We start from the raw sequence: 12,500 nt of genomic DNA on the forward strand, positions 1-12,500 counted from the left end.
TTTTTAATATTCAAGCTCTAAAAATGTGTTAAAATATCTGAAATTGTTGAAGTTAAGACATTAAATTAGATCTGAGCATAATCAGTTTGTTATTTATCATTATTATTATTATTTTCTTATTTAAAGTAAAACATTATATATATATATATATATATATATATATATAAAAGATCATATAAAAGATAAATAAAGAAATACACGATAATACAGGGTAGTTAACAGTTACTTGTGGCTTCATCTCAAAGTAAAGAGTCACTCATTAAATATCATTTCTGTTGTTTATTAGACTGCAGTTTGTACATGTGTAGATAATGTGCAGTTATTCTATAATAATACATGTGAAGGAATGAGCAGGTTTTAAATCCCAAAAGTTAAATAATGAAGCAGAAGTAGTTAAATAATCATCATACAGTCATTATGAAGTCATCATCATCATTAGTAAGTCCCACAACTCTGCTCATTACTGCAGAAATGACCTCATAAATCACATAAATCACATAAAATAATAATAATAATAATCCAGCAGTGCTAACAGAAGGTTTTGTGGGATTTATTTTATTATTTTCAGTTCAGATCTGTGAGAAGTAAAGTTAAAGTTTTAATGTAAACTATATAAATATAAAAGTCAGAAGTTGAGTTTTCATCAGGAGTTTGGTCTAAGATCTCTGGCTGCACTAGTTTAAATGTACTTTAAATGTAAACTTTATTTATTTATTTAGTTAGTTAATTAGTTAGTTAGTTAGTTAGGGTTAGGGTTAGTTATAAGTATAAAGACTTCCTGTTTTATGGCAAACACAACGAAATTTACCGCATCGCCACACCCACCAGGTATAACGGAGGCGAAAGATTTTTAATAACTCTTCATCTCCAAGGTTTTAAATTAACACTGAACACATTTGAAGTCGGTTGGACTCAATTTGTAGGAGGATTTCTGTACTGTTACATCCAGTGTGAGTCTTGTCGTGTATTGAGATTCACAGCCAGCTGAACCCTCCCTTGCATCATATCCTCCAAAGAACAGACAGGTGTTGTAGTAGGTTAGGATTTATTACAAGAAAGTGTGAAACTGAAATGGACATATAAAAATACAGAAAGACATTCATTAATAAACAATATAGAATAGCTTGTCATATATTAAAGTTAGCTTATCATGGCTAGGAGGAGCAATCTAATCTCTATTTATAGATCTACAAGTATTTACGGGTAAGTATGATTCAAGTTATGATATTAAATATGACAGAACTAATCAGGTAAGTAACACATTGAACTCAAACTAACACAGTATATTACACCAACGGTCAATTCAACGGTTGAAACCTGTAATCTACCGTTATACTGCATCAACGGTCAATTCAACGGTCTCAGTATAACGGCTGATATCTACCGTTATACCGTACCAACGGTCATACATACCGACAAATTACTCAAATGTCACAATAATAAACACTATAAATTCTAATAATTATCTATAACATGTTCACTTACTTATATTTCCGCTCAAAGGGCTAGAAACAAATATAACTAACTTAACAACCCAATGTGAAGACGGAGCGTTTTTCCGTTGCCATGACACCGCCATACTCTTATTGTGGCGCATGTAAACAATGCAACTTCCGGTAACGTCTCTTCCTGTTTGCTTGCTATTAGCTGAGGCTGCAATACCAACGCTAAATGAAAGAGCTACGTCCCCTAGTGGCCTGGGACTTAAATAATCAGTTCCAATACAAGTTCATTAAAGGGCGAGGTATGGAAGTGGCGGAAATGGCGAAAATGGCGCCAAAATCGAAAATTTTAATCAAATTGGCTAAGTTCCTGTTGGAGTTAGGGTAAGGGTCCAAGAGACTTTTTTCTGTGTCTTTACATGATATGTATGTGTACTCAATTTCGTTCATCTACGTCAATCTGGAGCGAGGGGCTCAATATTTTTTTCATTTTGTAAGGAGTTAAGTGGCACCATTTGGTCATCACTTCCTGTTTTATGGCCAAACATCAAAATTTGCTGCATCCCCACGTCTGTCTGGTATAACGGAGGCAAAAGATTTTAATAACTTTTCATCTTGAAGGTGTTAAGATGATACTGAACACATTTGAAGTCAGTTGGATTCAATCTTGAGGAGGAGTTCATTAGAGGATGAGGTGTGGAAATGGCAAAAATGGTGCCAAAATCTAAAATTCAAATCATAATATCCGACTTCCTGTTGGAGTTAGGGTAAGGGTCCAAGAGACTTTTTTGTGCATCTTTACATGTTATATATATATATATATATATATATATATATATATATATATATACCTAATTTCATTTGTCTACGTCGATCTGTAGTGAGGGGCTGAATTTTCGCCCATTTCTGTGAACCATAAAATATTAATTAGGCCTCTAAAAATGCATTCGCTTTTGGAAGAATAAGAAAAAGAAGGACAAAAACAATTCCTTAAGATACAAGCTCAAGCACATTATCATCCATCAGAAACAGCAGGACAGCCTTAAGGCACAAAGAATTAATAAAACAATTACACAAGTCTTTAAAACATGAGATAATAAAGTTTAACAAGGCCAGGGGGAAGTTAGAGTTCATCTCTCTGCTAGTAAACATCACAGAGCAGCTGCAGCCGAGCGTTGCACATTGTTTTATCAGTCAGTCAGTCAGTCAGTCAGTCAGTCAGTCAGTCAGTCAGTCATGTGGAAGAGTTTTTATGACAGCTCATTTAATCACCTGTTCTGAGTCTGTGAACTGTGTCAGTTTTGGTTTTAGTATGTTTCAGGTCTGATAACATTTCTGTCAGCGCGGTCGCCAAACTGGAAAACCTCCAAAGTCTCCGATTCCAGATTCTTTAGTGTCTGTGACAGTAAATGGAATATAATATAATATACACACACACACAGGTTCAAACAGACATACACAGTAGTTATGCTCCTTGTATTGCACATGTATGATAATAAAAATGTATAAGAGTACTGCAGCTCATAGCACAGGATGGTCTATGATGCTTTAACTTCCTGAGCTTTTATTTGGTATGCATCTTTAATTTCTCCTAGATATTTGAGATCAGTCGGATCTGATAAGTACAAAAACTGCACATCGTCTTTAAACAGGAAGTAGTTTTTTACATAAATAATATCCTCATATGGGAATTATGGGTTTATTTTGCTCCCAGTGCAGCCATTTATTTGAATATCACCAACGTGACATTATGAACACAATGCTCTTCAGTCTGAAGAAGAAACTTCACCCGTGACTTTTTTTATTTTTTTATTACAGCAGGTAGACAAACATTAACTCATGTCAAAGGCTGCAGCATTAATCATACAGAAACACAGTAAAGCTTCATGAGCTGCATGGTATGTAGTATTCAATGCAAATACTCTGCTAACAGCTGTGTAATCTATAATAAAGCATTATATAGTGCATTCAAAATACAGAGGGTTACATATAGAAACTATTTCTTCATATAGAAAGCACAATAACATATTTACTTTAATGACATGTGACTTTTATTACAACAGGTAGACAAACACTGACTCATGTTAAAGGCTTCATGTTGTTGCATAGTTACGACAATATTTAAATAAAAGGACGTTTCAGTCGAGCATTAATCATACAGAGAGACGATAAAGCTTCATGGTGTTTGTAGTGAAACATGCATATAATCTGCTAACAGCTGTGTTAAAACATTAAATATAGCTCATTAAATAATAAAGAGGTTTACATAAAGGTGGGTTTTTTACATCTTGTTTTTCTTTTACCTTTAAAGCACAATAATGAACTTGGACTTTTCCTGTCAGGTTGACTCATGTCTTAAAAGCCTGCAGGAAAACACACCTGTACAAGTCATGTGATGTGTGTATGTACTGAGGGCTTTCCTGTAAGAGGACAGAGTTACGCAACACCTATAACACGACCTTATATGGTCTGGACAGGCGTGGCTTCCTGTCTGCTGCAGATATAACGGAGAGAGAATAGTTGCAGTTTCACACTTTACATGTGAGGCTGCAGCTTTACCTGTTAGATCATCCAGGTGTGTGTTCTCAGTGCAGCTCATCCAGTGTGTGTGTGTGTGTGTGTGTGTGTGTTTTTTAAGGCACCATGCTGCAGTGGAGAAGACAGGTGGACCATGCTGGGGAGTGTAACCGAGCAGTGGTGGTGTCTGTAGCTGAGTTTGATCATGGGGTGAATTTGGGGAGAAGACCTGGAGCAGAGAGGGACAATAAGAAGCTCCATCGCATCCTGAGCAGGCTGGGATTTAAGGTGGATCTACACAGCGACCTGAGCAGCGAGGAAATCTACCAGCTGTTTGAAGAAGGTACAACACACCATTCATCCTCTGTGTGTTATGATTACACCTGTACTGTATTTAAATGCATCCCAGTGTTTCTGTGCAGACCCCAAAATCCCACCAAACATCAGATCTAGAAGATGATTTCACTCTGCAGCAGATCAAATCATCCTGAAGTCATTGAATCCAAAAACCTCCAATCAACTCCCTAAAAAAAAACCCTAAAAATATTTTAAATAAGTTGTATTTTCTGCTAGTTTTATTCATAAAGAGCTGGACTTCTAATGTAAGTTAAAAGTTTAAATACCTGCAGATTTACAGGAAATTAGAGTGAAATATAAGTGACTGACTTTCACGCTAACTTCCTGCATTCAATGTAATATTACAGTATTTTCCTTTATTAATGAGCATATTAACTGCATTATTTATTAGTGCATATATATATATATGTCTCATACATTAAAAGATAAATAGAAATATGTGAGATAGGAAGGAAAAAGGAAAAATGTTACACTTGCTCCTGGTCTCCCCTAATTAGTGGCAGATTTCAGTTATTCATACAAAACTTCCAATGAAACCTGTACAATAATGTTCTTTATTATAAAGCTACAAACAGATTTAAGGTGTAAAAAATAACACATTTAAACTCAGAAATTCCCTGAAAGAGTTAAACAGCCGTTCGAACATGCTCATAAAGATAATGAGCAGCTTTATGTCAGTTCAATATTTACTAATTAAACAAAGAACAAAGTACAGATGAAGCACGGCCGGATCTAACAACAGATAATCTGCTCAGGGCCCTGTAAGTAGAAATAGGCCTTTTAATTAATCAGATGACTGATGATTTTATGTGTTTTTGACTGTTTGGCCATGTGATGATTGGTTAGTGATGGTCAATGGACAGCACTGATTTTAACAAAAGAAAGACGGGGGGGGGTATGAGCTTTCCCCTGATGGTATTAATCCAGCCGTGCACATAAACATACATTTCTAATAAATAAGTAATAAAATATAATATCCAGAGAAAGAAAAACAGCTGCTGCACCAAATAACAAACGTCCACACACTGCAGCTCCCAATGCAGGTAGAGAGCAAAACTTCCATCTACCTGCATTGGGAGCTGCTGTGTGTTGCTTTTAAGCTAATAAATAAAACATAATCAGGGACTATGGATGATAATTCTTTATAATATAACCAGGTTTAGGGTTAGAGAATATACTGAAAACGTTTAAGCTTTATGTATTAATGCAAGAATAAGGTTTAAAACTTAAGGATTTATTGTCAGATTCAAATCTAGTAATAATGTTATTTCAGGTATAATTGTTATAGAAGGTCCAGTCTTATTCACCGAGCAGAAGGAAGAGGGAAGAACGTAAAAACAAAGCCGACTCCAGCTGTAACACACGTAGATAAATGTTATCAATGTCGCTCCACACACATCTGATATGATTCATGATCGTCATCGTTTCCTCACTCAGTCTGTTATCTTCACACAGCTGCTGATGTTTCACCTCACACTGCAGGAAACAGGAATCTCCACTCATTCACTAATTGAAACTGAAAGAGTGAAAACTGCCGACTGTAGATCTTTAATATTTGTTGTAAATTTCATGACAATCAGTCCAACAGTCAAAGTGTCTTTATCAGAGGTGTCAAACTCATTTTCATTCAAGGGCCACATTCAGCCCAATTTAATCTGATGTGGGCCGGATCATTAAAAAGATGGAGGGAAGGAAGCAAGGAAGGAAAAGAAGACCGGAAGGATAGATGGAAGAAAGGGAAGAAAGTCAGGTGGATGGAAAAAAGAGAAGGAAGGAAGGAAGTAGGAAAAGGAGACAGGACGGAAATATGGATGTAAGGAAGGACAGATGGAAGAAAAGAAGGAAAGGAAGACAGGAACGAAAGATGGAAGGAAGGAAGGAAAAAAAGACAGGAAATAATTTAAAAAAGACAGGAAGGAAAGTGGGTCAGATTGGACCCCTTGGCGGGCCTGTTCTGGCCCACGGGCCTCATGTTTGACACCCCTGGTCTATATTATCTTATAATGATATTTGTCTATAAGTGTAGAAGCTGATTATTCAACTTAATAATCAATTAAGAGCAAAAAAACTACTTATATAGTGTAATTATGTCTGAATGTAGAATCAGGACAGATATCCAAGGAGGGAAACTGAACGATGACTGAAAACCAGGACAGAGAGCGGGAAACAAACAGGAAGTTCATGTAGAGTTTGATAGCTTGTCTATCATTAACAGGAGGAGCAGGACCTGATTATCAACACATATGATCAACTTCTGTCTGTTTCTTGGTGATGATATGTTGAGTTCATGTTCACACACCTTGTTATTTTCCGTCTGGACTGATGTGACTAATACACACTGTCAGCTGTGTAATTAAGTGTGTAATTAACTGAGTGTGTGTGTTGTTGTGTTGTTGTGTGTTGCAGAGAGCAGGCGGCCGGTGAAGGATTGTTTTCTGGCCGTGTTGTCGAGTCACGGAGAGGAAGGCTGCGTGTTCGGGGCCGATGGGAAGCCCGTACGGCTGTCTCACATTTACAGATACTTTGATAATGAATGTATGGAGAAGAAAGCCAAAGTGTTCCTCATACAGGTAGGAAACAAGCCAAATGCTAATGCTAAATCACCCTCATAATAACTATGTGGTTCCAAACTTGGTGTTTAGATCGTAGACTGTATAAAATAAATGGACGTAACATCCGTGACGTCACCCATTGGTTTGTGGACTGCTGCTCGGAAGCCAATAGTTTCTAATCTAGGCGGCACCATCTTGAAAATTTCAGGTGCATGCTGGGAAAAATAAAAACACGGATTCTACTTATATGGACATGAGACGGGGCCATGGGCGGAGCGGGGCGGTTGCTATGGTTGCGAGGGCTGGATCTGGAGGACATTGGTCAATCAACCTGTCAATCAGGACGTAGCCACGCCCTAATGCATACCCTGCTTTATCGTCACATATAAAATCAGGGAGGCCAAAATGTCCCAAATGAACATCATACTGCATTGAAGAAGGCTTTAAACTAGCGATTGAGACCATAAACACATTTTGAAAACGTTTACTGAGGTTAGAAATCAAGTGAGAAGTTGGTGAATTCTCCATTGACTTGTATAGAGACGGTCGCCCCCTGGTGGCCTTTTGATAGAATGCAGTTCTAAGTTACTTCCATGTTGGCCTCATTTCAGAGGACCGGAACTCCCCGCCTGTTTTAGACCCAAACTAAGGGTCTCTAAAGCTTGGTGAGGAGCCTTCTTCATTTTAAAAGGCATGTACAAGAATTTTATAGACTTTCCTTGTTTAGAAACGGCTCCAAAAACTAATAACAGTGATCATGCTTTTCAGTCTGTGGAGAGTAGTTCTGTATAAGGCAAACGCTACATGGATTGGTGCTGGTATTGTCATTTCTTATATAATACCCAGCTCTAGTAGAAGACATTCAGCTAACATCTTTATCAGCTGTAGATCACACCCTCTGCACTTTGGACTACATTGTAAAGTCCTCTAACAACGTCATAACATGAGGCCCGTTTCCTCTGCAGGAACTTCTGAGTCATTTTACAGACGTTTCCACAGCAGGAAATGCACCTAAAGGACTTTTACTGGTGCAAAATGACTCCCTGCCTCGAGGCATGTACTGCACTGTGTGTTCCCCCCGAAAAACTCCTGAGTTAGGGTTGAGGTTGACTCAGTGCTGATGGGGTTTAACCCTCCTGTTGTCTTCAAGTCAAGGAAGGAAGGGAGGAAGAAGGAAGGAAGGTAGGAGGGAAGGATGGAAGGGAGGAAGAAGGAAGGAAGAATGAATGAAGGATGGAAGGAAAGGAGGAAGGAAAGAGGGAAGGAAAGGAGGGTGGGAGGAAGGAAGAAAGGGCGGAAGGAAAGGAAAGAAGGAAGGAAAGGAGGAAGGAGGGAGGGAGAAAGGAAAAGAGGAAGGAAGGAAGAAAGGGGGAAGGAAGAAAGAAAGGGGGAAGGGAGGAAGGAAAGAAGGAAGGGAGGAAATAGAGAGGAAGGAAAGAAAGAGAGAAGGAGGGAGGAGGGACAGATGGAAGGAAGGAAGGAAGGAAGGAAGGAACAGTCAAAACAGACAGGGTCAAGTTGACCCGGGAGGACAGGAAGTCTTTGAGTCCATTTCTAAACAAACTAACCAAACTCAACATGTGACCCAGTGCAGTTTGTGTTTTGAATCATTTATATGCTGGAGGCAGGATGTCAGTTACTGAAGATCTTATCGTGTTGTGTATCTGCAGGCGTGTCGAGGCCATGGTCTGGACGACGGTGTGGAGGTGGATTCTGTGGATTCAGTTTCTACCACAGAGAACAGCTTCGTACACAATCTGACTGTTCCTGTAGATACAGCCGTGATGTACGCCACTGCACCAGGTAAACCACCACTGAAGAGACAACTGTAACACACTGTGGTGTAGGAGCAAGTTAAATAAGACTACAGTCATCATTGTTGGTAACGGTTAACAGACTTACAAACCAAACTCATGATAAGAAGAAAATGAAAGTGTATGAAATAAAAATTCATAATAGTTAATAAATGATGCTGGAAGCCACATATGTAATATGATGATAGCAAAGCAAAAACTTCAGCTGCACATAAGAGGAAACAGGTGACAGTCAGTACGTTTACATGCAGCAAAAAATTCAAATTTCTGATGGTATCAGATAAAGACATGCATAAGACCGGATCACTTGTCTGAGTGTTCATGCCGTTCAGAGAATCAGATAAATGTCCGGAGCATGGCTGACTCAACAAAGAGCCACTTCCTGTTGACCTCTACTCAACAGCAACAACAAACTACATACGGCATTCAAACAAAGATGGAGTACGAGGAGATGGACGATGCTACAGTAGCGTAACATTTCCTGCATTATTTTCCTTCTAATAATAATTCATATAAAAAGAACAACAGATCTTTCACTTCCGGGTGAATAGCTCCAGAGGAAATTCTCGAGCATGTGCAGAATCCGATTTAGATACGATTGCTGAGTTTACATGGCGTTAAAATGCCGACTATGAACAAATTATCTAGGAGTTCTTATCCAATTTTGAGATGTCCGTTATGGTCCGAAGTAGGACTGATGTAGATCGGACTACGGTGTTTACAAGCATTTTAAAAGTCCAAACTATGTCTGATATACCATCAGAAATTCAAATTTTTTGGTGCATGTACACGTACTGAGTGAGGAGCTGCAGTATGGATGTAACAGCAGGGTGGAGATGAGGGTTGTTGTGGTCAGTAAAGTTGTGCAGCCTACGAGTCAAACCTGAGATCTTGCAGCTTTTCCTCATATTAGATCATAAACTGAATATGAGACATTTGATGACATCATCCTGGGCTGCAGGAAATTGCTTTTAACCGTTTCTTAATGTTTAATAGACCAAAAGGATTAATAGTTTCAGCCCTAGAATATAGTTTTCCTTCCACATGAACATAATCTGTCTCATTTAAATGTTTAAATGTTTAACTCCTCTCCTCCTCTTCCTCAGGCTACGGTGCCTTCATGCATCCTCTGGGATCCGTCTTCTTGCAGACGTTCTGCACCTTATTACAGGAAGAAGGAAACCGTAACCTGGAGCTGACTCGCCTGATGACTCGCCTCTCGCACCGCGTGGCCTACACCTTCCAGTCCAAAGGTCGAGCGTACGGAGGGAAGAAAGAGATGCCGTGCCTCGTCTCACGCCTGACCAGAGAGGTGTTCCCGTTCGCAGAGCCGGGGAAAGGCAGCGAGTCTGCAGAGGCGCTCTCAGCCATGACGCTGCTCGGGCCTGAACATGTCAGGAAACGATCAATCAGTTAGACTGTGTGTGTGTGTGTGTGTGTGTGTGTGTGTGTGTGTGTGTGTGTGTGTGTGTGTGTGTGTGTGTGTGTGTGTGTGTGTGTGTGTGTGTGTGTGTGTGTGTGTGTGTGGACGTGTCAGAGGAGGTCGACCAGACGCTGCAAACAGCTGATCTCTGCAAACTTTTCCACTCACAGAACTGAGGAGAAACCTGTTTGAATGCTTGAAGGCATCGTCATGGAAACGTCTGCTGAGATATTGTGAACATACCGTACTGGTGATGTAATGTCATCACGTTCACAGAGACTAATAACTAGTTACAAACTAGTGATTAACTAAAACAGGTTGCACCATTAAAGCCTCACACTTCTCCATCCTGCTCATCTCCAGCTCTATATTAATATTCTGAGTCTCTACTGGAATAAAAACTCCTTATTTATCTTCTACTGGTCCTTCATGCAGCTGCTCAGTTCAGCCTCTGTCTGTTAACAGGCCGTTTAAGCTCTTTGACTTCTGACTTTTGACTTGTGTACAGCTGTTGCAATAGACCGGTGAATGTAATATTTAAATGTTAAATGTAAAACTTGTATGTATTTGTTAATAAACTTTAATAATATATAAGAAATGTTCCAACGTCTTCAGATCTCGTTGTCTGTTCAGGTGTTAATTCAAGTTGATAAAATATCCTAATGTTAATATTTAGAGCTCACTGATACACTCATTTAGTAAAAAGAGGATTTGATGCTTTTCTTTGACATACATCTCATCGTTCCCATCTCTAACATGTTTTAAATAGAAAGTTTAGAACAAATGAGGTCTGTAAAACATCACATTTAGGCTCAATGAGAAAAACGTCCATGTTTTAATGGGTAATAATGATAATAATAACACAGTTTTATGTTGTCATGGCCTCAAAGAGGAAAAGCAAATACATTATTATTTAAATAGCACTTTCTTGGTGTGATCTACAAAGGGTTAAACATAATACAGCTTCAGTCTGATTCTTTAAATCTGCTAAATGATGAATTAATGAACACTGATTGAAACTTTTCCCGCTCTGACTCCGTTTAAAGAAAGATCACCTCAAACTCACACACTCGCATCTCGTTCGTTTATCTGTTGCCATGGTGACTCGCGCCTGTGACGTCACAACGGTTAACTCCAGAACGCGATGACGCAACAAGGTCCAACTGACAGGCGGATTCTCAGAGTTCAGACCTTTAGATAGAAACACAGCAGAGAGCCTCAGAGTTTAATATCTGATCAGTACACAGAGTCAAAGATGGAAGCAAACAAGATCCTACCTGCACCACAACCTGCACCAGCACCACTACCTGTAGCACGTGCACCACCAGAACCACATGCACGAGCACCACCCGCACCAGCACCTGTAGCACCTGCAGCCTCAGAGGTCCCTGATCCTGATCTTCATCCTCCTGCCTTTGCAACCACCATAAAGGCAGGAGGTCAAGACCCGCTGCGGATCCTGGTGGCCCTCCTCACAGTCAAGGTCTTGACCAAGTGTCGAGCCCTGCAGACCCAAACCAAAGAGGACTGGATCCCTCACGCGAACCGCCTGATAGACCAGACCATGCAGGGACTCAGTGTTAATGCAGACTTCTGTCCGGACGCAAAGAGCACCACGAAGCTGTGCAGGGCTGTGATTAAAGACCTGCAGACGGAGTTCAGCGGGCGGAGGCTGCTGGAGTCGGTGGTGCTGCTGCAGGACCCGGTGGTGGACAGGGCCATAGTCCGGTCCCTGCAGATCCACATCAGAGACTGCTCGGCCCGGCTGGAGAGGAATGCGGGCAGTGAGTCGTGCAGAGATGCGGTGATACTGATGCTGATCTCTGCTCTGACTGTCACCATGATGTTCTTCCTGTCTGTGGTGTTGCTATGAGACTCACTGAGACTCACACTAATAAACACATGTACAGTTTAACTTTTATATGTCTGAAGCTTTTCTACTTAACCCTTACTGTTCATAAATGTTTGATTAATCCTCAAGTATTCAAATTCACAATCACTGTTTTATGACCCAGGAGAACATTTTATAGAATATGAAAAATACAAAAACATGTTTGAATGGTGATTTTTTAAATTGACACAGGTCAAATGTGTACATTTGCATATATCAATCAATCAATCAATCTTTATTTGTATAGCGCCAAATCACAACACAAGAGTTATCTCAAGGCACTTTACACATTTGCATATACATGTACACACATACACATACATATAAACATGTGTATCAGCTGCACAAAACATTTAAAAAAAGATGCATTTTATTTATTTCTTTTTTTTTTTTTTTTTTTGCACTTTGCTGTTTTTGCAGCTCTAACATGAAACAATGGGTCGAATTAGACCCTGAACACAATGTAAGGGTTAATAAAGTTATATTTGACATTTGTTTAGTTCT

At 39.4% G+C, this 12,500-nt stretch overlaps 1 protein-coding gene across 1 annotated transcript; it reads left to right on the top strand.

The window, feature by feature from the left end:
• The first annotated feature begins 4,085 nt into the window (after positions 1-4,085).
• On the top strand, positions 4,086-10,282 carry LOC128380178 (caspase-7-like). Its single transcript, XM_053339895.1, has 5 exons — positions 4,086-4,302; positions 6,723-6,886; positions 8,539-8,671; positions 9,789-10,160; positions 10,225-10,282. The coding sequence occupies exons 1-4, from the start codon at positions 4,086-4,088 to the stop codon at positions 10,097-10,099; spliced, it is 825 nt and encodes a 274-aa protein (XP_053195870.1). The 3' UTR covers positions 10,100-10,160; positions 10,225-10,282.
• The last annotated feature ends 2,218 nt before the right edge of the window (positions 10,283-12,500 follow it).

The sequence above is a fragment of the Scomber japonicus genome, chromosome 19 (genome assembly GCF_027409825.1).
Source record: "Scomber japonicus isolate fScoJap1 chromosome 19, fScoJap1.pri, whole genome shotgun sequence".
Classification (NCBI taxonomy): domain Eukaryota; kingdom Metazoa; phylum Chordata; class Actinopteri; order Scombriformes; family Scombridae; genus Scomber; species Scomber japonicus.